General features: G+C 52.7%; 4 protein-coding genes across 5 annotated transcripts; 1 reads left to right on the top strand and 3 right to left on the bottom strand.

Annotated features, from left to right (window-relative positions):
* Positions 1-625: 625 nt before the first annotated feature.
* Positions 626-4678, bottom strand: acbd3 (acyl-Coenzyme A binding domain containing 3). The gene is made up of 8 exons (XM_088361909.1): positions 4337-4678; positions 3633-3774; positions 3278-3418; positions 2995-3153; positions 2696-2870; positions 2381-2594; positions 1772-2059; positions 626-1695 (listed from the first exon to the last, which is right to left on the bottom strand). Exons 1-8 carry the CDS (start codon positions 4623-4625, stop codon positions 1481-1483), a joined length of 1623 nt encoding a protein of 540 aa, XP_088218035.1. The 5' UTR covers positions 4626-4678; the 3' UTR covers positions 626-1480.
* Positions 4679-5687: 1009 nt separating this feature from the next.
* On the top strand, positions 5688-8022 carry mixl1 (Mix paired-like homeobox). Its single transcript, XM_088361963.1, has 4 exons — positions 5688-6446; positions 6785-7008; positions 7114-7228; positions 7307-8022. The coding sequence occupies exons 1-4, from the start codon at positions 6359-6361 to the stop codon at positions 7810-7812; spliced, it is 933 nt and encodes a 310-aa protein (XP_088218089.1). The 5' UTR covers positions 5688-6358; the 3' UTR covers positions 7813-8022.
* Positions 8023-8039: 17 nt separating this feature from the next.
* lin9 (lin-9 DREAM MuvB core complex component) lies at positions 8040-12172 on the bottom strand. Of its 2 annotated transcripts, none has more exons than XM_088361907.1 (14): positions 12037-12172; positions 11337-11369; positions 11061-11152; positions 10750-10985; positions 10508-10633; positions 10282-10439; positions 10047-10180; positions 9805-9933; positions 9625-9726; positions 9396-9476; positions 9202-9327; positions 8937-9119; positions 8697-8794; positions 8040-8554 (listed from the first exon to the last, which is right to left on the bottom strand). In XM_088361907.1, the coding sequence occupies exons 1-14, from the start codon at positions 12065-12067 to the stop codon at positions 8449-8451; spliced, it is 1635 nt and encodes a 544-aa protein (XP_088218033.1). In that variant the 5' UTR covers positions 12068-12172; the 3' UTR covers positions 8040-8448. The 2 variants fall into 2 exon arrangements, with proteins under 2 accessions (XP_088218033.1, XP_088218034.1); XM_088361908.1 differs by lacking the exon at positions 12037-12172 and adding an exon at positions 11669-11912.
* Positions 12173-12318: 146 nt separating this feature from the next.
* On the bottom strand, positions 12319-18852 carry parp1 (poly (ADP-ribose) polymerase 1). The gene is made up of 23 exons (XM_088361835.1): positions 18587-18852; positions 17879-18044; positions 17701-17825; positions 17266-17480; positions 17051-17141; positions 16835-16951; positions 16578-16754; positions 16263-16428; positions 16038-16178; positions 15714-15968; positions 15436-15501; positions 15219-15351; positions 14887-15082; positions 14691-14819; positions 14534-14617; positions 14254-14376; positions 14064-14192; positions 13896-13994; positions 13599-13751; positions 13385-13512; positions 13237-13298; positions 12984-13098; positions 12319-12897 (listed from the first exon to the last, which is right to left on the bottom strand). Exons 1-23 carry the CDS (start codon positions 18707-18709, stop codon positions 12816-12818), a joined length of 3075 nt encoding a protein of 1024 aa, XP_088217961.1. The 5' UTR covers positions 18710-18852; the 3' UTR covers positions 12319-12815.
* Between the last annotated feature and the right edge of the window lie 422 nt (positions 18853-19274).

A 19274-nucleotide genomic window follows, 5' to 3' on the forward strand; every position in this document is an offset into this window, starting at 1 on the left:
GCACTAGTTTACGGTACTCCATCGGCTATATTTAGAGTTCAACTTTGATTCATATTTATAGTTTGTTAGAATGGTTGAAGCATGTGCTTCGGGCATTCACCGCGAGGGGGCGACAGAGCAATTCAAATGATCTCTCCACCATCAATTTGATGGTTGCCGAGTCGTGTAATCATTTCCGCTTCACGAAAATACGCATGGGGCGTCCGGACAAAATAGAAGGCTCGCTAAACTAAAGGCGCACAGAATATACGACACAAGAAATGAAGCGTTGCATGCAAATAAATGCACTCTTCCAGTTGGACATTTGCAAAGTGCAAGAGTGCATTGTGTTTGCTGTAAGTTCAACATTCAACGACGACTTGCTGACAAAGGAACTTTTCGACACAGCGGCGCATTGTTCACACCTGTTGGCGAGCTTCCCACTTCGAGTCATTCAAGTGGCTTCACAACACAAGTGTTGCTCGTACCTTCTTTTAAAAAAGCCTCCTCCGCATTCTGCAAACACTTGAGTTGTGACGCATCGCCCTGCCCTCCCTCGCTCCCAGCTTGCACGTGTCGATTGAGTGCGCCCCTCAATATTCCTTCCGACAAGTGCACCAAACAAATGCCACGTGAATGGGTCCAGTCCAAGAGATGAACAGAAGTTTAATTAAGATTAAATATATGCCCAAAACGATTCTTGCAACTCAGAGAGCCAAACAATACAAAAACCAAAATATGCCTCCCATTTCCGCCATGTCAACAGTCTTGCAGTGATGCGTATAGCTTGTTTTTTTTTTTCTTCTATTTTAGACATTCATTCAAGTGGGATCAAACGTATAACATCTTATTTTCCGTAGTTCCTCCGCCAGTGCACTGAATTTTCAGAACCCTCAGACCTTGTCTAAAAACCCTCCCTTACATAAACTTATTTATAGAATTATTTACACAACAAAGGCTTGAGAGAGAGTGTGAAAAACACGGGAGAACACAATTGCACAGAAGACGACGCTTTGGGGAGGGGGGAAAAAACCCCAGTGATGCCTGTTTGAATTGGGGAAAAAAAAAGGTTAAAATAATGTACTTGTAGTTGGAATATGAAGTTACATCCTGTGCTATACAGTCAGTGATGTTCTGGGGACCAGTTGAAGTGGAGCCTACTTCCTTCGTCAATTGTAACAAGCTGGGGGCAAGGCGAAGCGGCCGGGGGTTAAAGAGCAACCATCTTTTGTCAAATGTGGCTGATGGGAATGCAAACATGTCTTCCATGTGGGGACATTCCATTCATTGGTCCCTTCACCAAAGACAAACGCAACAGGACTGGAGGTGTGTTCATTTGTCTCTCTGTGGTGGCGAGTTCAGAAATAAGTCGTCTCCCTCCCCTGGCGCACCTACAATACATTGTATAAATGGACAGCGCATACACACACGCACGTGCACGCAGGCACGCTCCTCGGCCCGCCCCGACCCTCCCTCCCTCCCCCGGCGTTTGTCTTCAGGCTTATCTGGTGTAGTAGACTCTGTAGTAAACACTCTTGGAGCGCCACAGTGAGTAGGAGTTGTCGAACTTGAGCAGGTAGACGCCGCGGCCGGGGTACTGGTGGCTGCCGGCGTACACCTCCTCGTGGCAGTCCCGCCGGTACACCGGCACTATCTCGTCCACCTGAGGCTTGCCGGCCTCCTTCTTGGCCTTCTCCTCCTCGCCGGCCGGCTCGCCTGCGGGCAACCAAGCGGTAGGTAAGATCTGTCGATGCGCGGCCCCGGCCCCGCCCCGCCCCGCCTCGATCCTCACCGTCCTCGTCCTCATCCTCGTCGCTGGACTCGGACACGTGCACGCTGACCGAGGCCGAAGCCGCGTCCGTCCACTCGAAGAAGACCCCGAAGCCGATGTCGTAATAGTCGGTGGCGAATTCCCAGAAGAGGTAGGAGCCCTCTTCGTGCGTGGGCACGCGCACCGTCACCACCTCGCCGCGGCCCACCGTGATCACGCTGTCGGCGTCCTGCCGGATCTTCTCTTTGAAGTCTTTGATTTGGGGCCGCGTCCACATGGAGGGGGCGGCGATGACGGGCGGAGAGTCCGCTGCCGAGTCAGAGGAGAAACAAGGGCAGGAGCCACGTTTACAAACCACGGCCTTCCTTCTTTCCTGATCACCGCAGAATGCCAAACGGAAGCTAGTGCGAAATAGTCGGAGCGCTTGGTCAGCAATTACGACGTTCCTAGTCTGTCCCCGCATACATACTGACAGTACGGCTCCTTTCCTGCTCTACGACCAAATACAGAAAAAAGGAAGTTTGAAAAAATTATATTCAAACTATTTTATTTGCAAACAAACACAATATCAGCTCATGGTTTCCTTTTGGAAAAAAAGAGAAGGAAATGCTTAGCTCCGGACTCACTCACCAAACAGAGGCCCGTTCTCGGACGCTTCCTCGGCCGGCTCGGGCTGCGTGTTCTCCAGGCAGGGCTCGCCGCCGTTGACGGCGGGCGTGTCCTCCAGCGAAGGCGGCAAAGGCGCCACGGCGGGGGGCTCGCCGGTGCAACAAGCGCCGGCCCCCTGGTGGCCGTGAGCCACAGACTCGGCGTGCTGCTGCTGCTGCTGCTGCTGCAAGGCTGCCTGCGATGAGAGATAGGGGGCGGGGCTTACATGCAGCCGCAGACCGGAAGCGGTTCAAGTTGCGAGCCAACGGCCATGTCATAGGGAGAGATGCGTGCCACCTGCTGCTGGGCCAGCTGGACCTGGTAGAGCTGCTGCATGTACTGCTGGTAGTGCTGCTCCTGCAGCTGGCGGATGAGGCCCGTCTGCTGCTCGGGACTGTCGGGGTACTGCTGGGCGGCGTACTGCTGGAACTGCACCGCTGTCTGGGCGTTCAGGGCAGCCATGATCTGTTGCCTGCCGAGCGCAACGAGGCCACGGGGTGAAAAATGCGCGCCGGGGACGGCCGAGCGAGCGAGCGGCGGCCGAGCGAGCGACCGGCGGCCGAGCGAGCGAGCGAGCGAGCGGGCCTCGCACGCACTTCTGCTGCTCCACCCGTAGCCTCTCCTCCTCCGCCTGTCGCCTTTCCTCTTCCTCCCGCCGCCGCCTCTCCTCCTCCTCCAGCCTCCGCCTCTCCTCCTCCTGCCGCTGCCTCTCGCGTTCCTCCGCCTCCTGCCGCTGCCGCTCCTCTTCCTCCCTCCTGGGAGGCAAACCGCCATTAGCGTTTTTGGAGCGAGATTTGGGGCCGACGATCCTGCCGTGGCTTTCGCCCAGCTTCGGCGTGCAAGCGGCACACATCTTCAAGAATGTGCTTTGGGGGGGACCTTTTGCGGTCTTGCTCCTCCCGCTCGATCTTGTGCGAGGTGACGTAAGGCGCAAAGAGGTTGCAGCACTTGTTCAGCAGCCGCACAAACTCCACCATGGCCTCCTCCTTCTCCATGTTGCCCAGGGAGGCCCACTCTTTTCTGCGCTCAGACAAATCAAGAAAGAAAAGAAATGAGGACGTAACAGGGAGGCAGCTACAACAACAAAAAAGGACTTTCGGAAAAGAAAAGCAGAAAAGCCTTGCGAATTGAATGTCGAAGGGCAGAGCGGAGAGGAAGCCTGCGGCGGCGGGCCAGCAATGCCGGCGGCGGCGGCGGGCCAGCGTTGCCTGCGGCGGCGGCGGGCCAGCATTACCTGCGGTCGTTGCCCAGCACATCAAAGAAGCCCACCTCGGGGGACGCGTCGGGGTTGTAAGGGCCCAGCAGCGCCTGTTTGTGCAGGGCCACCAGCCGCAGCTTCTCCTCGTAGGTCGGGTGGAAAGCTTTGCCGTCCTTGTCTGCGCCAGAACAAAGTTTGCAATAAAACAAACGGCAGACATTTACAAGCACTGACTGTATTGTATTGGAAGATTAAGACCCTCTTCGCAGCAACTTAATTGTTCCTGGATCCACTTGATCAAATAAATAGCTAACAAATCCTTTGTTTTGCGCTTCACGTCCCCCTCAAGAGTCATCAGTCAAAGGAAACATCTCATAACTTGACAAAGTGCACAAGAGGAGCGTATTGCGGATGTCCGCGGAACATGAAATCCAATGGGTTGCTAGCGCGCTACATGTCAACTCGCTTTGAGCTCGCATTGATTCATTTGAGGAGCCGCACTTGCAGTTCCCAAGAGCGAGTGACAACAGCAGAACGGGAAAGACGTATGCATGAAATAATCACTCACTCACTCACTCACTCATTCAATCGTGACCGACGCGGAAGCGCCGCACAAGTAGCGACATGCTAACGTCACCCTTCGGTCGCCTGCGAGGTGACAGTTAGCCTAGCCGCGGCTAGCTCCACTCGCAAGTACCAACTAGGAAACCAGTTTCGGCGGCATTCGAAATGAACACTACCTTTGAAAAACTTGAGCGCCAGTCCGTAAAGCTCTTGGAGGGCGAATCCCCATTTGGTCTCTACGGACGATTTGTCGGACTCTCCATCGTCGTCGTCGCCCTCAAGGTTGGCCGGTGTTTGGCTGTCGGGCTGCGCGGCGGCGGCGGCGTCCTGTGGCGGCGGCGTCTCCTCCGACTGGCCTTGCTCTACCTCTGAGTCCGGGCTGAGCGTGAGGCCGTCGATGGACACTTCGAGACGGCTGGACGCGGCGCTGTCGAGGTAGCCGCTGTGAACCTCGGTCGCCATCATTGCAGACTGTCAGCTGAAGCAGCCACGTACCTACTTCCGGTTATCCCGACGTAACTTCCGGGATAGAGCGCGACACTTCATAAATGTCTTCTTTTTTTTTTTTCTCTCCAACACTTCAAATCGAGTTTTGACAAATCAAACATTTTCATTGTTTAATATATTTACAATTGACCGATATAATGACGTGTTTGAAATTTGTTTCAGAATTGAAGTCCGCCCGCACTGGTTAGAACAAACTATGGATCCAAACATTGAAGCCCTTAATAACAGGGCTGCCGTTGTATACCCAATGTGGTAGCGTCGTTTTGGCCGTATTGTCCGAAGAGGCATTCCGCTTTTCTGCAGCCTGTCAAACGCGCTTGGTTCCATTTGAATTGAGCTCGCTCGCTCGCTCGCTTAGCGTACGCACGCACGCCACTTCGCTGTGTTTCCCTGCAGCCCTTCAAGCAGTTGCATGAAGAAATAAACAAATGCAATTGGGGGAAGTGCAAATAGTCTGGCTTAAGCAGTAATTCAGTGTCGAGCCGCCACTGAATGTACTGGCTCGTCTGTTTGACACCTCACACTACTTACTTTTTTCCTTCAACTAACCATTATACATTTAACAGACAGACGGGTTAATGATCCCCCGTTCTGCAGTGATATGTGAACAGTCCAGTGCTCTTTGCATATTTCATCAATAAACAGAATTAAAACTTGTAGGGGGACGTTTCAAGATGTGTTGCTTGATGATGATCGACATCATGCTGTATTTAGCCTTATTTCAAGATTACTTATTGATAGATGTATCATTTTTTTAAACTACCTGACAGTATTCCCTGATGCCGCTCTAGTGAGAGCTGGCTGACTATTCCTACTGACTAGTCATTTTCCCCAACCTCCTTGCGTGTCCATAGATCTTTATTGAAATCCCTGAAGAGTACATGTGATATTGTTTTTGTCTAAAGTACGTCTTTTTTGAGGGGGTGACAGACAAATAGACAGGAAGAAGTTGGTGTCGCCTCACCTCTGTCAAGCACCTCGGAACACTTTTGAACTTGGCTTTGTGTATTGTGACAGCCCCACTTTGTTGTCACTGAGGGCCAATCACTTCTTATGCTTCAAAGTAGAGAGAGCCATAGACATCATTTACAGTAGTTGATGTTAAGTGGATGAACAAGAGCAGCGGCATCGTCTTGGAAACAAGTGTGCAAGCTGTGAAATGATGTACATATTTCAATTGGTGGAATACAACATTTTGGCAGGGTAGCTAGGACTTTTTTTCTTGTAAATTCACCAGATTTATTGGTGAGAATGATTGACGCTGACTTAAAATGATTGAGATCTATTCCCCCCCGCCCCGCGCTCAATTTCAATATTTGGACCTCGTTTTTGGCCTTTGGCATGCTTTCTCCTCTTTCTCACAACTATTCGACATCCAAGTTTGGAGAGGAAGATGGTAGTTTCCGACGGTCTCACAAGGTGACGGCTCCATTAATGGCTCAAGCCGTGCAAAAGCGGATCAATGTTTTCTCTGCCGATGTGTATTGAACGCGCATCATGCCATTAAAGCCCCTTTTCCACAGGGGCGGGTGGGGGGCCACCGGAGCTTCACACCTCCGGAGGCGTCTGAAGTTGTCGCTTAGCGTCGACGGCCGCCGAGTTCACACTTGGCACGTCACACCTTTGATCCGTCGGGACATTTAACTACGGGCGGACGTGTTCGGAGCTCACTTTCTTGGGAGACGTGAACCATGTCGGCCATCCACGGAGACCTGTCTGTCGGCGACCTCAACCACTTGCAGATGTACCGCGAAGGAAGCCTCCAGATGGGCAACCCGGGTAAGGCGTCGCTCATATCGGCTTTCAAAGCTCCACGTCATTTCTTCGCTCGTGCGAGAGATTTATTTGAGGCACTACTTTTGACTTAAAAAATAGATAAATAAAAACGAATACATGGATTATATATTAAGTAGATTGTTCGGAAAGAAATATACATTTTGTGCTAATTGTAATTGATCCCTTTGATTGGTGTACGAGTATTGGCAAAATATTTGTTTTTATCGGGGCATGATTATTTATAGAATTCACATTTTTATTACCAAGTAATCCTGACTACAGTGGTACCATGAGATACGAGCGATTCGTTTTATGCTCAACTTGCCTCATCGACCTTTCAGATATTGCCAGCGGAGACTTACCAAATTACATGGCCGCCGTGGCTGCCCCGGTGCCGCGAGCCGACAAATGCGTGGCCATCCTGACCCACCGGAGGAAGAGGACCAACTTCACCCAGCAGCAGATCGAGGTACTGGAGAAAGTGTACACCAACACAAAGTATCCAGATATCTACCTGAGGGAGTGGCTCGAGGCACTCACCGGTCTGCCTGAGTCCAGAATACAGGTGTGTTCACATACGAGGGTCACGCTCCCTCCCGCCTTGTATTCAATTAGGTCACCATTATTTCTCCTTGTGATCATGGGATGTCCCCCCCCCATTGACTTTCAGGTGTGGTTCCAGAACAGGCGAGCCAAATCTCGTCGCCAAGTAGGCTCTTCGGTGGCCACCAAGGCAGCCAATTCACCGCCATCTTTTAGCCTGCTTCCCGACAAGATGAACCGAGGCAAACAGAACTCGCCTTACATTTGGGAGAGATGCTCATGTGTGAGCTGATTTAAATGTTTGCTTAATATTTTCTCAGTTTATGACAACTGCCACAGTACAGCGGCTCGCAGGCCTGCTTATGGAGCAGAGGATGCCTACAGAAGCCCGGTCGAGGACCCCCACGGGACCAAAGCCGACAGCAGCCATTTGCCGGGGTCCCGCCTCTACGAGAAAGACGCGCGGCGAGCAAGGAGCAAGCAGTTGCGTCTCCGCGAGACCGGCGCGGGCGTCGGTCCCAGTAACGTCCCGACGTACCCCTTCCAGGACGCTTCCGCCGGCCGTCCCGAGGTTATGGTGGACTACGACAACTTCCCTCCCAACAAGACCATCGGGCCCGAGATGAAGGTGGTGATCCCGCCCATCCCCGCGTGCAGCAACTTTGTCGGGTCATCGGTCAACGACGTCAGCGGGCCGCCGCACGCGAGGGCGGGGGAGCCCTTTGATGGATTCTCCCCCATGCACGGCACAGACGCGGCTGACTTTTCCGATTCAGACTCAGACTGGGAGAAGGAGATCTTGGTCGGATTTAGTGACTTTATATAACGCCTTGGCCGTCCGCACGTGTTGCCATAACCTTCATATACACTCTACATAAAGCGTAGAGTGTGGGGGGGAATAAAATAATAAATAATCAGAAATGGATCCACAAACGTGCTCACTTGCTGTTTAATGAGCCCGGCCGGCTTTGTAATTGTTTGCGTAAAGTATCTATTTATGGTGAAGTCGAAATAAAAATCTTTGTTTTGTCTTGAATCCAATTTTCCTCTTCCTTTGCAATCTCAACAATATTTAATATCAAAAAGACAAACAAGTATTTACAAGGCGCTTGCACATACAATAGCAAGCAATCAGTCGCGGCAAATGTGACTCATGCAGAAATGCAACACCCTCGGGAGCTAACGTTCCTTTTAAAAAAAATACCAAAAGTTACATTTTGAGAGCCCAGCAAAAGTAGAAAAGGCCAACAGTAGGAATTATTTCACAAATATCGTACAACTATCTACACTTCTATAAAACATCCTTTCGCCTGCGCTCTCAACAGAGCCTGAACGGGCAAAACAGTGTTGCTGAAATAAATAAATACGCACCAATTCCACCAGTCGAACTTTGGCACTGAAGAGGATTTCTGCGGCAAAAGCACTTTTGGGTGGACCCAGAGGCCTCTTCCCGCCCCCGAGCTCACACCGCGTTGGTGTTGTTTGCCGAAAAGGCGTGCAAGTTGCCCAGCTGACTCAGGCCGCTCTGGATGTGCGCCACGTGGATCTCCACGTTGTTCTGGAAGCAACTGCGAGCACAAGGCAGAACGAGGTGGGTCACGGACAGGTCGCCAGCGGCTTCGGGCCAGTTCCATTCAATGCTTTCGAACCGCGTCGGGTTTGGCGGGGCTGGGAGAACGAGCGAGGGAAGGCGAGGAGGATCTAAGCTACCTGAGGTTGGAGGGATCGATAGATGCTTTGATGTCATCCAGGGACTCTGTGAGCGATTTGAACTCAAAGGAATTCAGGTCGCCGCCGTCCGCCAGGCACTGAAACACAACAAGGGCCACCACGTCGGTCGGGCGTTAAGGACGGCCTTCAAAAAGTGGCCGCGGCCTTCAAAAAGTGGCCGCGGCCTTCAAAAAGTGGCCGCGGCCTTCAAAAAGTGGCCGCGGGAGACGAGCTGGCGACCTTGATCTGCAGCAGCAGCGCCGTGAGGCGCGAAACCAGATGCGTGAGCCCGCCGTTGCTCACGCTCTGCCGGCCGTCCTTGGAGGAGTGGCTCAGCCGCACCATCTGCCGGGCCTCGTCTTCGCAGTGGCGCCGCAGGTCGGCCGGGTGATCGGCGGGAAGCGCCGCCTGGTCCGGAGAGAGCTGCGCTCGGCGGGACAAACCCAGGACGGAGCCGTCAACACGCTTGCCGGAAGCTGACGGCCGCTCTGCCGCCGCCGTTTACCTCGCAACAGAACTGCTGCACCTCGTGCAGAACTTTGTTGAGATCTTTGTTGAGATGCTCCAGCTCGAGCACGATGGACGCGTAGCGCTTCTGGAAGTCCAGCTTAATGGGCAAGGCGTAGGATTTCTGGAAGAAAAAAAATACAACCAATGCGACTCCACCTCGTGAAGAAAGTGTTTCTGCAGCGTTTGTACCATCTTCTCCGCTTCAGTGTTCATTTCTTTCAAGTGCTTGATGTGCTCCTTCTTGATCATCAGGATCTTGGATAACCTCGTCTGGTGAGAGAGCGGGCAAACGATGTTAGCAGGACCGGATTGGCCTGAATTCATTGCAAAGTTTGCCCGAAGACGATCCGGTGATGCGGCGCGTTGAGAGCCGAGCACGCAAATGTGCGGGCGAAGCGCTAAGGCGAGATGCGCGTACCACTTGCACCAGGAACTTGACAGGAAACCCGCCCAGGGTGTCTCCGTCTGCACCGGCCAGATTGGTCCTCCACGGCGGCTGGTTGATCAGAGGGTCATGGTCCTGAGGCAACGCACGTTAGGAGTCCTTTTGCGGACCTGCACTCCAAGCCATCTTACCGCCACAACGTGCGCTAGGTACCATGAGAGCGGGAGCGCTTGCCGACGGGTAGGGGCCTCGAGGCGGAGTCACAAAGTTGTGCGCGTAGCGCGCGGTCCGCTGCCTCTGGGCAAAAGCCAAAATGGGCATGGTCTCGTTGGGCTCGTTGCTCTGCCAGGCGGATTAACAAACAAACAAACAAACAAACAAACGGAAAGAGAAGAGAAACACTAAGTGATGACTAAAGCGTCGTGTTCCCTCGCTCCGCAGCTGATTTGACGCACCAGAACTTCGTAGTCGGGCACATTGTGCGTTCCCAGGCCGCTGCGGTCAAAGGTGACACGATAAGTGGCCGCGCTGGTGTCCACCGCGTCGATCTGCCCGGTGAACAAGCCGTCGTGGACGCCTCGCAGTCGAGCTGCCCGAGGACGGGGGGGGAGGAAAAGAAAAAAAAGGCCACCGATTGAGGCCGCCTCCTCGGGCCGACCATTTGCGCAGCGACAAGGTTGCCTGGGTTACCGGTGACTTTAGTTCCTATGATGAGAGGAAGCGGGATTTCATCCGGGAGGTCTTTGCAGTCGGACACGTCCGACAGTTTCCTGTGCTGGAGCAGGCGCATCTTCTGTCTCTTCTGCCGCAGCGCCGTCCGCTCCTCAGCAAAGAAGGCCGATGAGCACCTGGACAAAAAAGGAGCGAGCTTGAAGCCTGAGATGAAACTGCAAACTTTGAGGAGCCACAAACGTACCGTCTGGGTTTTCCCATCAACCTTCGGATGGTCCCCCATTCCACCCGTGTCAACTTCCTTGTTTTCAAGGTGGGGAAAGACTCCTTGAGACACAGACAGAACTCATTGTCGCCCTCAAAAAGAGGCCTGCGAGATAACAAGACACATTAAGAAAGCGGGCAAACGGAAACATTTGGTGTGAAGTGGCAAATGTTTTTCTAATGGCAGGACTAGCGCCATTCATTTGTCAGCGTGGAGTTTACCTGTCGATATTGGAATAGAACCATTCGTAGATGCACCACTTGTGAGCTTTGGGCAGCTTGAGGAGGTTTCGTAACCGCAACCCTATTCTCTGCGACGACTTCTTGTCGGGCGTCACAACACTGGAAAACTTCTGCGGTGTGGTGTTGACCCTCTGGCTCCTTCGCGGTGATCTGGACGGGACACGCTGCGTTGCACGATCGTCCTCGTAGCGACTCCTCTTTGAGCCGCGGGTGGGCTGTAGGGGCAAAGCCGGACGGCGGTCATGACATTTGGCACTGCGACGCTAGTCGGCGTAAGGGAAATGGCTTGCCGTTTCCATGGTGAGGGTGGACTGGCGTCCCCGTGTGTTGTGAGCTCTTGGGAAGGTGTTCTTTTCATTCAGAGTGTTGGACAAACTTCCTTCTGTGAGGAGGTCATTTGAAGGATGAGCAAGAGCGAGCAAGAGCGAGCGAGCCATTCTGAGGCGATAACTTATCAATGGCATCAGACTGAGACTAATGAGAAAGAACGTTGTGCCATCCCATGAAAACTAAGCACTTCTCTTTCTAGGCTAATAGTTGTCATAACGTCAAAATAAGCCACGTACCTTTGAGACTGACAAGTGCCTCTGCCGAGGAGCCTGAAGGAAGGAGAGCAGGAGAATGACACATGGTGCATTATAATGCATTTTGCAATGACATCCGTTGTCTCGCAGCCAAACAATGGCTGCAAAATGCAAAGAGGTCCACTCCGGTTCGGTTCGCCTTCAGTGAGGCCTAAGCCGAGGATCGAACTGTCAAGCCCGGCTAACATTACGGCGACGGCTGGCTATAGTGTGCGCAATACACGCCAACTCAAATTGTTGCTTGAGAAGCGAACAGACGTAATATTTCTGCATCGACATTAATAACGCAACGGCGGGGAAAATATTGAACTTACACACATAACGCGGAGCACATCGAGCTAATTTAGCAAACAAGCTCGAGTGGTTTATTGCCCCACCGGGACGCTACGGGGGTCCCTTTTGTTGTTAGCGACGGCTAACTAGCAGCTAGGCTAACGACATTTGTTTACTCGGTACAAGTGCCGGAAAGTTGACAAACTCCCCTGTTGGCTTTCGCTAGCCTCTCGTGCTAATCAGCATTAGCCCGGCCGACTTGGGTCGGTGGGAAGACTCGGTGGCGAAATAATCATTTAAAAAAAAAAAAAAAAAAAAAACAGACAGAAAATCGGGGCCCAAGGGTATGTGTGGCGGGGGCGTATTAAACAAGCAAACGCGGGTGCAATTTGGTGCCGTTTTCACTCACTCTCGTCCAACAGCTGGTCCAACTCCGCCATCTTGAATGAGCCGCGCCGCTTTTTCAAAGAGCTTGTCAAAATGCATTGTGGGTCGGGACCATGCCCCGAGCGAGGCCTTTGCTGCGAAAACAAGTGCGCTCAATTGCTCTCCGAAAATGATGACGTTACCTTTTTGGATTACGCACACATTTACACCAAGAACGCTTTATTATATCATGAGAATGTGAGCACTCGAGGCAAAAGGATGCGAACAATATTCGGACATGAATATGGAACACAGGACATTGCTGTTTAGGAAGAGACTTTCATTTATTTCGCAAGAGAATATGCATGAAGAGACAAAAACAATGTTAATATACACGTGTGAAAGGGACTTCACTACAGTATTTCAAACTCAGACCAAGCCTGGTGAGCGCAGTCATGAATCCCTCGAAAAACCAGGGGAGGTGAACCATTTCTCATTCAAATTGTTATCATACATTTGTTTTGTGTGGTTTTTAATTTGCAGTAACTCTAATATGGTATTGGTTTTTTTTGGGGGGGGGGGTCAGTTGGTCGGCTGAAACGCTCTCAGTGGTTCCCACGACTTCCCTAAACCTAATCTCCTAACTGTCGCCTTTTCAACAAGAAACCCAAAAACCGACTACCCACGTTGAACTGGAAACGGGTCATTCAAAGTACCTACCCGGCCGGATACAAAGCGAGACCGTTTGCGGGTAGACCTAGCGTAAAGTGACGGGAATCAAAGCGAGGGCCCCGGACGCTGTTTCGCTCAGGTCTCCGCTGCTCACCACAAGGATGTTTGGTAGTTGAACTTAATCTTCAGGAGATACTTGAGGTTTATTTGGGCTACGTCGTACACAATGTATCTGCGGCCGCGGTTAAGGAAACGGCAAGACGGAACATCAAGGTAACGCAAGCGACGCCGAGAGGCCGGCCCGTGCTGCAAGGATACTCGTTGTAGAGGAGACTGGTGTCGTCGATGTTGGTGTTGACCCCTTTCCCCAGAGGTACTTCCACGCCGTCTAAAGTGGCGGTGGCCGTCGACTCGGGAGCCGTTCGGCCCAAACCTGCACGGAAGGACCCAACATTGACCGCATTGTCTGTTTTGCCGGCATTTTCTTCTCATAAAGTAACGTATGCACGCACGTACGTACGTACGTACACACACACAATCTTGCAATATTACAAGTCGGCGAGCGTGGCACCTTTAACGCTGTGTTTGCCTTTTGGTAGTTTAGTGATGTGGGAGGCCTTTTTCAGTTCGTGCCTGGAATCGAGAAAAGAAAGATGAACACCATTAATCCGGGCCTTTGGTCTCCGCTTCCGACACGCGTCCGGATAGTCGGCGCTCACATGTTGCCGAGGGCGACCTCGGCGAGCAGCAGAAGGCCGACGGGGTCCGACTGCGAGGTGTGACAGTAGTTGGCGCTCTTGGACACCATGTCGGCAAAATAGACGCCTTTGCCAAACATGTAACCCGTCTAGCCGCACAATGGGGCACAAGTTGGTTAGAAGGCAGGGGGTGGGCGCCGCGCGCTTCTGAGAGCGAGGCCGGCGCCAGACTCACCACCGGGGCTTCCGGGGGGGCGATACGAAGACCCTGCGACAGGATGCCGGCGTAGTTGGTGGCGCGCGAGCCGTGCCACAGGAGCTGGCGATTGTGAAGCTCCTCAAAGGGCCGGAAGCGCTGGCGCTCTCCCTCGCGCTTGATTTTGAAGATCTAAAAGCACGCTCATTTCAATCAGCTCAAATTGCATTGCTCTGCACGGGCAAAGCTTTTCTCGTAAAATGGACAGGAGTTCCTTCCTGTAAAGTTAATAATAATAATAATAAGTTGCAGTATTTGGGGCCGAGGGCCGCTTACCTCTTGTACTTCCAGCGTGTACGTGTTGTGCGTGGCTGCGTGCGTGTTCTTGACATACTGCAGAATGATGTCAGCCTCCGGCGTGCCTTTGTCCACAACCTAGCCCAACCCCCAAAAAATAAAATCATTGCAGACACGGATGGATCCAAACGGTGGAGGCATCCCGACCTCAATGTCGGTCTTGAGCTTCTCGTAGTTGATATCGATGGGGTCGCTCTGGTTGTCCTGCGCTCCTCCTCTCAGCAGACTGTAAGCCACTTCGATGTCCAACAGGTTGTCCAGCATCTGAACTTTAGCCTGCCCGGCGACGCACGCATGTTTGGATCCCGGCGCCGACTTTGGGCTCGCGAGCGCATACCTGAATGTAGTCCAGGTTGCTGAGCAGCGGCGGCTTCTTCATGCCAAAGTCGTGCGGGATCAGCGTGTAGAAGCGATTGGACAAATCCAAAACGTGCGACTCGGCCGCGTTGTCCGACACCGCCTGTACCGAAGAAGCGCTTAGCGAGCCATTTAGCAGAGGTTTTCTCGTCACCAAAGTATTTCCGAATTAAAGCCAGAAAATGACAGTTGCGCATGAACAACAAACAACCGGCGGGCGAGTTTTTTGCTTTTCTTTTCTTTCTCCCCTGTAAACTGACCTGCTGCACTTCAGTGAGGAGAGCGTAAGCGCTCTGAATTTGTCTCTTGCTCAGTTTTCCCAGCGGCATCTTCTGGAGGTCAATCTGAAAAAGGCCAAGAAAACAAAACAGGCTGGTGGGTTTTGGCCTAACTGGAAGTGGGAAGCGCCAAGCCCACCTCAAACTCCACCATGGCCTTCTTCATGCTTTCCACATCAAAGATCTGCTTGATCAGATCCTGGATAGGTTTGGCCAGCTTGGACTTGGTTCCCGCCGTGGCCGTCAGCCTCTTCACGGCTTCTTCGTCCTGCAGTCGCAAGCGGCGTAAGCGCCGAGACCGAGCGTCGCGTTTGTGCGCGTTTGATGGGGCCGACCTGTCCGTAGTCGATCTCCAGCGGGTAGAACTTGTTGGGGTACTTGGTGAAGTTGGAGGCGCCCCATTCGTTGCCCGTCTTTTCTTTGTACACCGACAGGAAATTGTTGAGCGCCGAGTTCTTGTCGCCGATTTTGTCCAGCTTGTTACCCCCGATGGTGGTGCCCACCCGGCCCCACGAACGGAACACCCAGTACCTGCGCGGAAGGCAAGCGGCCACGGGGGGGGGGGGGGTCAGTAGAACCCAGCCATGCAGACAAACACGCGTTTCACTTCACTGCCGCGAGGAACTCAACAGAAATAGGAGTAGGCTTTTTTTCTTTCCCCACAGACCTTTTCTGTACGTCGTCCTCCAGCAGCTGCAGTTTGTAGTAGGAGTTGGTTCCCCGCATGATGTCCACCAGGCCCAGTGTGGCGCTGTACATTTTGCCGTTCTGCTCCAAAACGTGAGCACTGTTCTCCAGACCTGAGGAGGAGGTCAAATCGGTCAATGTTCATCAATGGAGCAAGTTCAGAGACCGTGGCGGTAATGTATTTAAAGTGAGGCCACCTGAGTCGGGATCGACGGCAGCACCTCCTTTGACTGTCAATTTCATCTTCTTGGCTTTGCTCTTACCTGGAACAGTGAGCACATTTCAAACTTGAATTCCACCCGAGAAAGGAAGTTGAGGTCACAAACCAACAACCCGCAATAGGACCAAACGGAGAGGTGTCCGTATTTTCCACTACTTAGCTGGCACGTCCGTCCGCACATTGTGTGCTGACGTGCACGCTCGAGATGTAGCCAAGCGTGGGCCAGCCATCGCACTTTTCAGCTGAGTGTTTCACCTTCTTCCTCTTTGACTCTGCCGGCGCTCTTGGAAGAAGCAGCGGCCCCCGACTTGGAGGGTGGTGCTGCGGCGGCGGCGGCAGCGGGCGCCTCCACCTTGACCTCGGCCCCCCACGGGGAGATGGCGTGCAAGGAGACCAGCTCCCCGAGCGCTTTGCCCGACGACTTGACCTCGGTGAGGAACTCCTCGGAGACCACGCGCACGCCCGCCTCCTTGGCCTCCTCCATTTTCTTGCCCATCTTCTCCACCTCCTCTGCGAGTGCGACATGACACGTGAAGCGGGCGATACGGAGGTTTGCGAGTTTGCGGCGGGCTTTCTCACTCTTGGTGCTGATGCAGAGAGAAGCCTTGTTGGCCACCGTGCCGATCTTCCCCCCCAGCTCCTCCACGGCTGCCTTGACCTCATCTTTATTCTTGGACAGTTTGCCGACAGTCAGCAGCTTCATGCCGCTGAGAGGTTTGTCTGCGGCGGCGGCGGCGGCAGAGACGCAACGCAGCGTTAGGGCCGCCCATGCTCCCTGAGCGGACGTTTGGTCTCGCATCTCACCGGGAGGGCCGCCCTCCGGCAGCGGCACAGCGGGGACGCCGGAGACGCCAGCCAGAGGCTCGGCTTTGAGCGCGGCTTGGCTCGGAGCGGGCGCCGCCTCCTTGGGGTAAACTCTGTCCTGACGCTCAAACTTGAACTTCTTGAGGAAAGGAACCTCGTGGAATTCCTAAAATGGAAAGATCTTGTCCTTTTGAGAACGAGGTCATTGCGCTGGCTACTAGTAGCGCAATAGCATTGGCGGCTAACGGGAAAGCCGTCCTTTTGTGAACGTCTAAGATGACGCCTTCATCCCACTTTTTCGGTGGCCGTCCGTACCTTGGGGGTGAGCCAGTCTTTGCGTTGGGGTTTGGTGGTTCTGTACACGCACTTTGTCCAGGCCGAGATATCCCCGGAGCAGTAATAGGCATCGCCCTTGAAGACCAACTGGCCCAAGCACTCCTTGCAGGGTTCCAGCGCGCCGAAGGCCATGCCGTCGGCCAAGCTGTCCACAACCTGTCGGTCGGTGGCAGTCGGTCGGGGTTTGACCAAAAGCTTGGGCAAAGATTTGTTTTGTTTTTTGGCGACGCGCTCACGTTGGACTCTCCCGAAGGAACCTCCTGGCCGTTAGCAATGAGCAGCTCCTTCATGTCGTTGATGGAGCAATGCTTCCTCAGTTTGTCTTTAATGCTCCAGATCAGCTGGCTTTGGTCCTGCCAGGGCACACAAAGGCACTCAAGCAGGGGAGGGAGGGGGGGAGGGAGGGAGGGGGTGGTGCACGGACGGGACGCCCAAATGGGAGTCAACGTTACCTTCAACTGAGCGTCCAATTTTTTCTTTTCCGCATCCTCCTCCTTCTTCTGCTTCTTTGACACTCCGTCCAACTCTTCGTTTTTGCGCTTTCTGGAAGAGAAGCAAGAAAAGGCTTTTTTATTTTATTTTCCCCCCTCCCCTCAACCAATCATTTCAATTCTGAAGTTATTCAATCTGATATGAATGGAATGAAAGACACTTGCGCTAAGCTCACCCTTCCGCTTTGACTGCCGGGAGCCTCTTCTTGAGCTCCTCCTTGTCTTCGGCCTTGAGCGCGTTGAAGCCCTTGAGCTGGGCGCCGCTGTACTCCGGCTTGAAGTCCAGCTCCTCCCTGCGGCCCACGAAGCAGGCCGTGTGGTACCAGCGGTCGATCAGGCCCAGCTGGGGCTTCTCCGGATCCACCGTCTTCTTCGACACGCGGATCTGATCCTGCCGGTTAAGCCAAAAATGTCAAGGCTCCGCCTAAAGCCATGAGAATTAGCGTGCACCACGTTGTTGCAGATGTTCCCACAGAGGAATGAATGAATGGGTTATTTTTTAAGACGAGGCTTGTTCTGAATTCCAAGCAAAATGGACATGGCATGGATTGAAGGTCATGAAGGTAGAGGGAATCAATTCTTAATTGTGGACAAAAGACACGAGAACTAACCTTTTCTATTTTCAACTCGCAGCCCTTGCATGTGCTGCGGTTGGATTTGGCGTATTCCACGGCAAAGCCGTTGAGCGTCTTCTCCGCTTGCGCGCCGCCGCCGCCGCCTTTCTTAGCCCCTTTTCCTACCAAAACACAATCAGCGACCAATTTGCCAGGCCTCGGAATGGAGACTGACCTCCTCCTGCGGTTCCGCCGCTTTCGATGGCCTTCTTGACTTTCTCCTGGTCTTCCCAGCGAAGGGCGGAGAAGCCGTCGATGTCGGAAGGGGACTGGGCCGCCGCTCGCAGCCAGAAGCAAGAGAAGTGATGCCAGTGTGGAACCTTGCCATCAAACATTGGTGACTGGAAGCAATACAAAGCCATCAATGTTAGCAACATATTTGGGGGTCATCATGGGGGCGTCTAGAAAGATCACAGGAAATGCTTGAAAACGTTGAATGTGCCAAAAAGGCAGTACAACTCGACCTGATTGATTCTCTCTATCTGATGCGGTAACGATAGTGCGAATCAGCTAATACGTTCGGACCACTGACTCATTCTAAGATTTGGATGCGTATTTGCACAGTAATAAACTAAAGTTGGCCTTCGATGAAATGGGGAGTCCGGGCTAAGAGACCGAACGTGAAGGGATGGATCATTCCCAGTGGCCGACGGACGGCACCCTTTAAAAAGCTAACAACGGCTTCCGCCTGCACGATGGGTAGGTACGTCCATTCAACAGTACAATCAATGTGTGAAAATACGAACTTTATTCAACAATGACGCCTCGTATTGTTTCAATGGTAAATCAATCCAAAAAAAAAAAAAACTGTTAGCCCCTTAGCTCGGGTGCTTTGGGTCAAATTTGAGAAGCGAAGACGGACGGACGGACGAACGGCGCTAACCTGCACCATGATGGCCATTCGGAGCGAGTCTTTGGCGATGTTTTCCTTGCACTTCTTACACGACGCGCGGCCGCTCTTGGCGTACTCGGCCTTGTAGAGCTTGTCCTCTTGAGAGTCCGCCATCTTCGTCTTGTTTTGGAGGAAAAGCGGACGAAGAGAAAAAGACAAAAGTTGAACACTCGACACAACAATCGGAGCGGCAAAGCCCGCGTGCTGGCCTGTTCAGAGAGAGGGCGGGCAAAACAGGAGGTCTCCTTCTCGCTCGCTTTTCCCACACCGAACCGAAACGCCGGCGAGTTGCGCTGTATGTGCACTTGAAAAGGTCACATTTGTCAAATAATTCCCCCGGCGCTTGGCAGTGTCATGACTGGTAAATCAACATGAAAACATCGACACATTCAAAATTAAGTTCATCTTTATGAGCCATCTGTATTGAATAGACGATCACACCCCGTGTAGACAGCACGAATCGAGTGGAGAATAATCGTCCGGAAGCTTGCAAGAGCTTCAGGAGCTATTCATTTGTCTGGAAAGCATCGTCATCATCATCAGAAACTCCTGGCGCTCGTTTTCAAAACTACCGAATAAATACGGTCGTTCTTTCGACTTTTTTTAATTCGACTTTTAACAGTAGGTTACAATCTCAGTTTGAAAACCATTCCAAATAAACATATAAAAATCACTGCAT

The sequence above is a fragment of the Syngnathus floridae genome, chromosome 19 (assembly GCF_059516105.1).
Source record: "Syngnathus floridae isolate MCC-2025c chromosome 19, RoL_Sflo_1.0, whole genome shotgun sequence".
In the NCBI taxonomy this organism is placed as follows: domain Eukaryota; kingdom Metazoa; phylum Chordata; class Actinopteri; order Syngnathiformes; family Syngnathidae; genus Syngnathus; species Syngnathus floridae.

Coding starts and splice junctions, on each gene's coding strand:
- acbd3 (XM_088361909.1), bottom strand. CDS start 4,625: ATGATGGCGACCGAGGTTCACAGCGGCTACCTCGACAGCGCCGCGTCC. Junction 3,775..4,336: donor GGCGCTCAAGTTTTTCAAAG/GTAGTGTTCATT, acceptor GTTCTGGCGCAG/ACAAGGACGGCAAAGCTTTC. Junction 2,060..2,380: donor CGAGAACGGGCCTCTGTTTG/GTGAGTGAGTCC, acceptor CTGACTCGGCAG/CGGACTCTCCGCCCGTCATC.
- mixl1 (XM_088361963.1), top strand. CDS start 6,359: ATGTCGGCCATCCACGGAGACCTGTCTGTCGGCGACCTCAACCACTTG. Junction 6,447..6,784: donor CCTCCAGATGGGCAACCCGG/GTAAGGCGTCGC, acceptor TCGACCTTTCAG/ATATTGCCAGCGGAGACTTA. Junction 7,229..7,306: donor TCCCGACAAGATGAACCGAG/GCAAACAGAACT, acceptor ATATTTTCTCAG/TTTATGACAACTGCCACAGT.
- lin9 (XM_088361907.1), bottom strand. CDS start 12,067: ATGGCGGAGTTGGACCAGCTGTTGGACGAGA. Junction 10,181..10,281: donor CATAGGAACTAAAGTCACCG/GTAACCCAGGCA, acceptor GTCCTCGGGCAG/CTCGACTGCGAGGCGTCCAC. Junction 8,555..8,696: donor ATCGATCCCTCCAACCTCAG/GTAGCTTAGATC, acceptor TTGTGCTCGCAG/TTGCTTCCAGAACAACGTGG.
- parp1 (XM_088361835.1), bottom strand. CDS start 18,709: ATGGCGGACTCTCAAGAGGACAAGCTCTACAAGGCCGAGTACGCCAAG. Junction 17,826..17,878: donor CGGCGGAACCGCAGGAGGAG/GTCAGTCTCCAT, acceptor GTGTTTTGGTAG/GAAAAGGGGCTAAGAAAGGC. Junction 13,752..13,895: donor ACACGCTGGAAGTACAAGAG/GTAAGCGGCCCT, acceptor GCGTGCTTTTAG/ATCTTCAAAATCAAGCGCGA.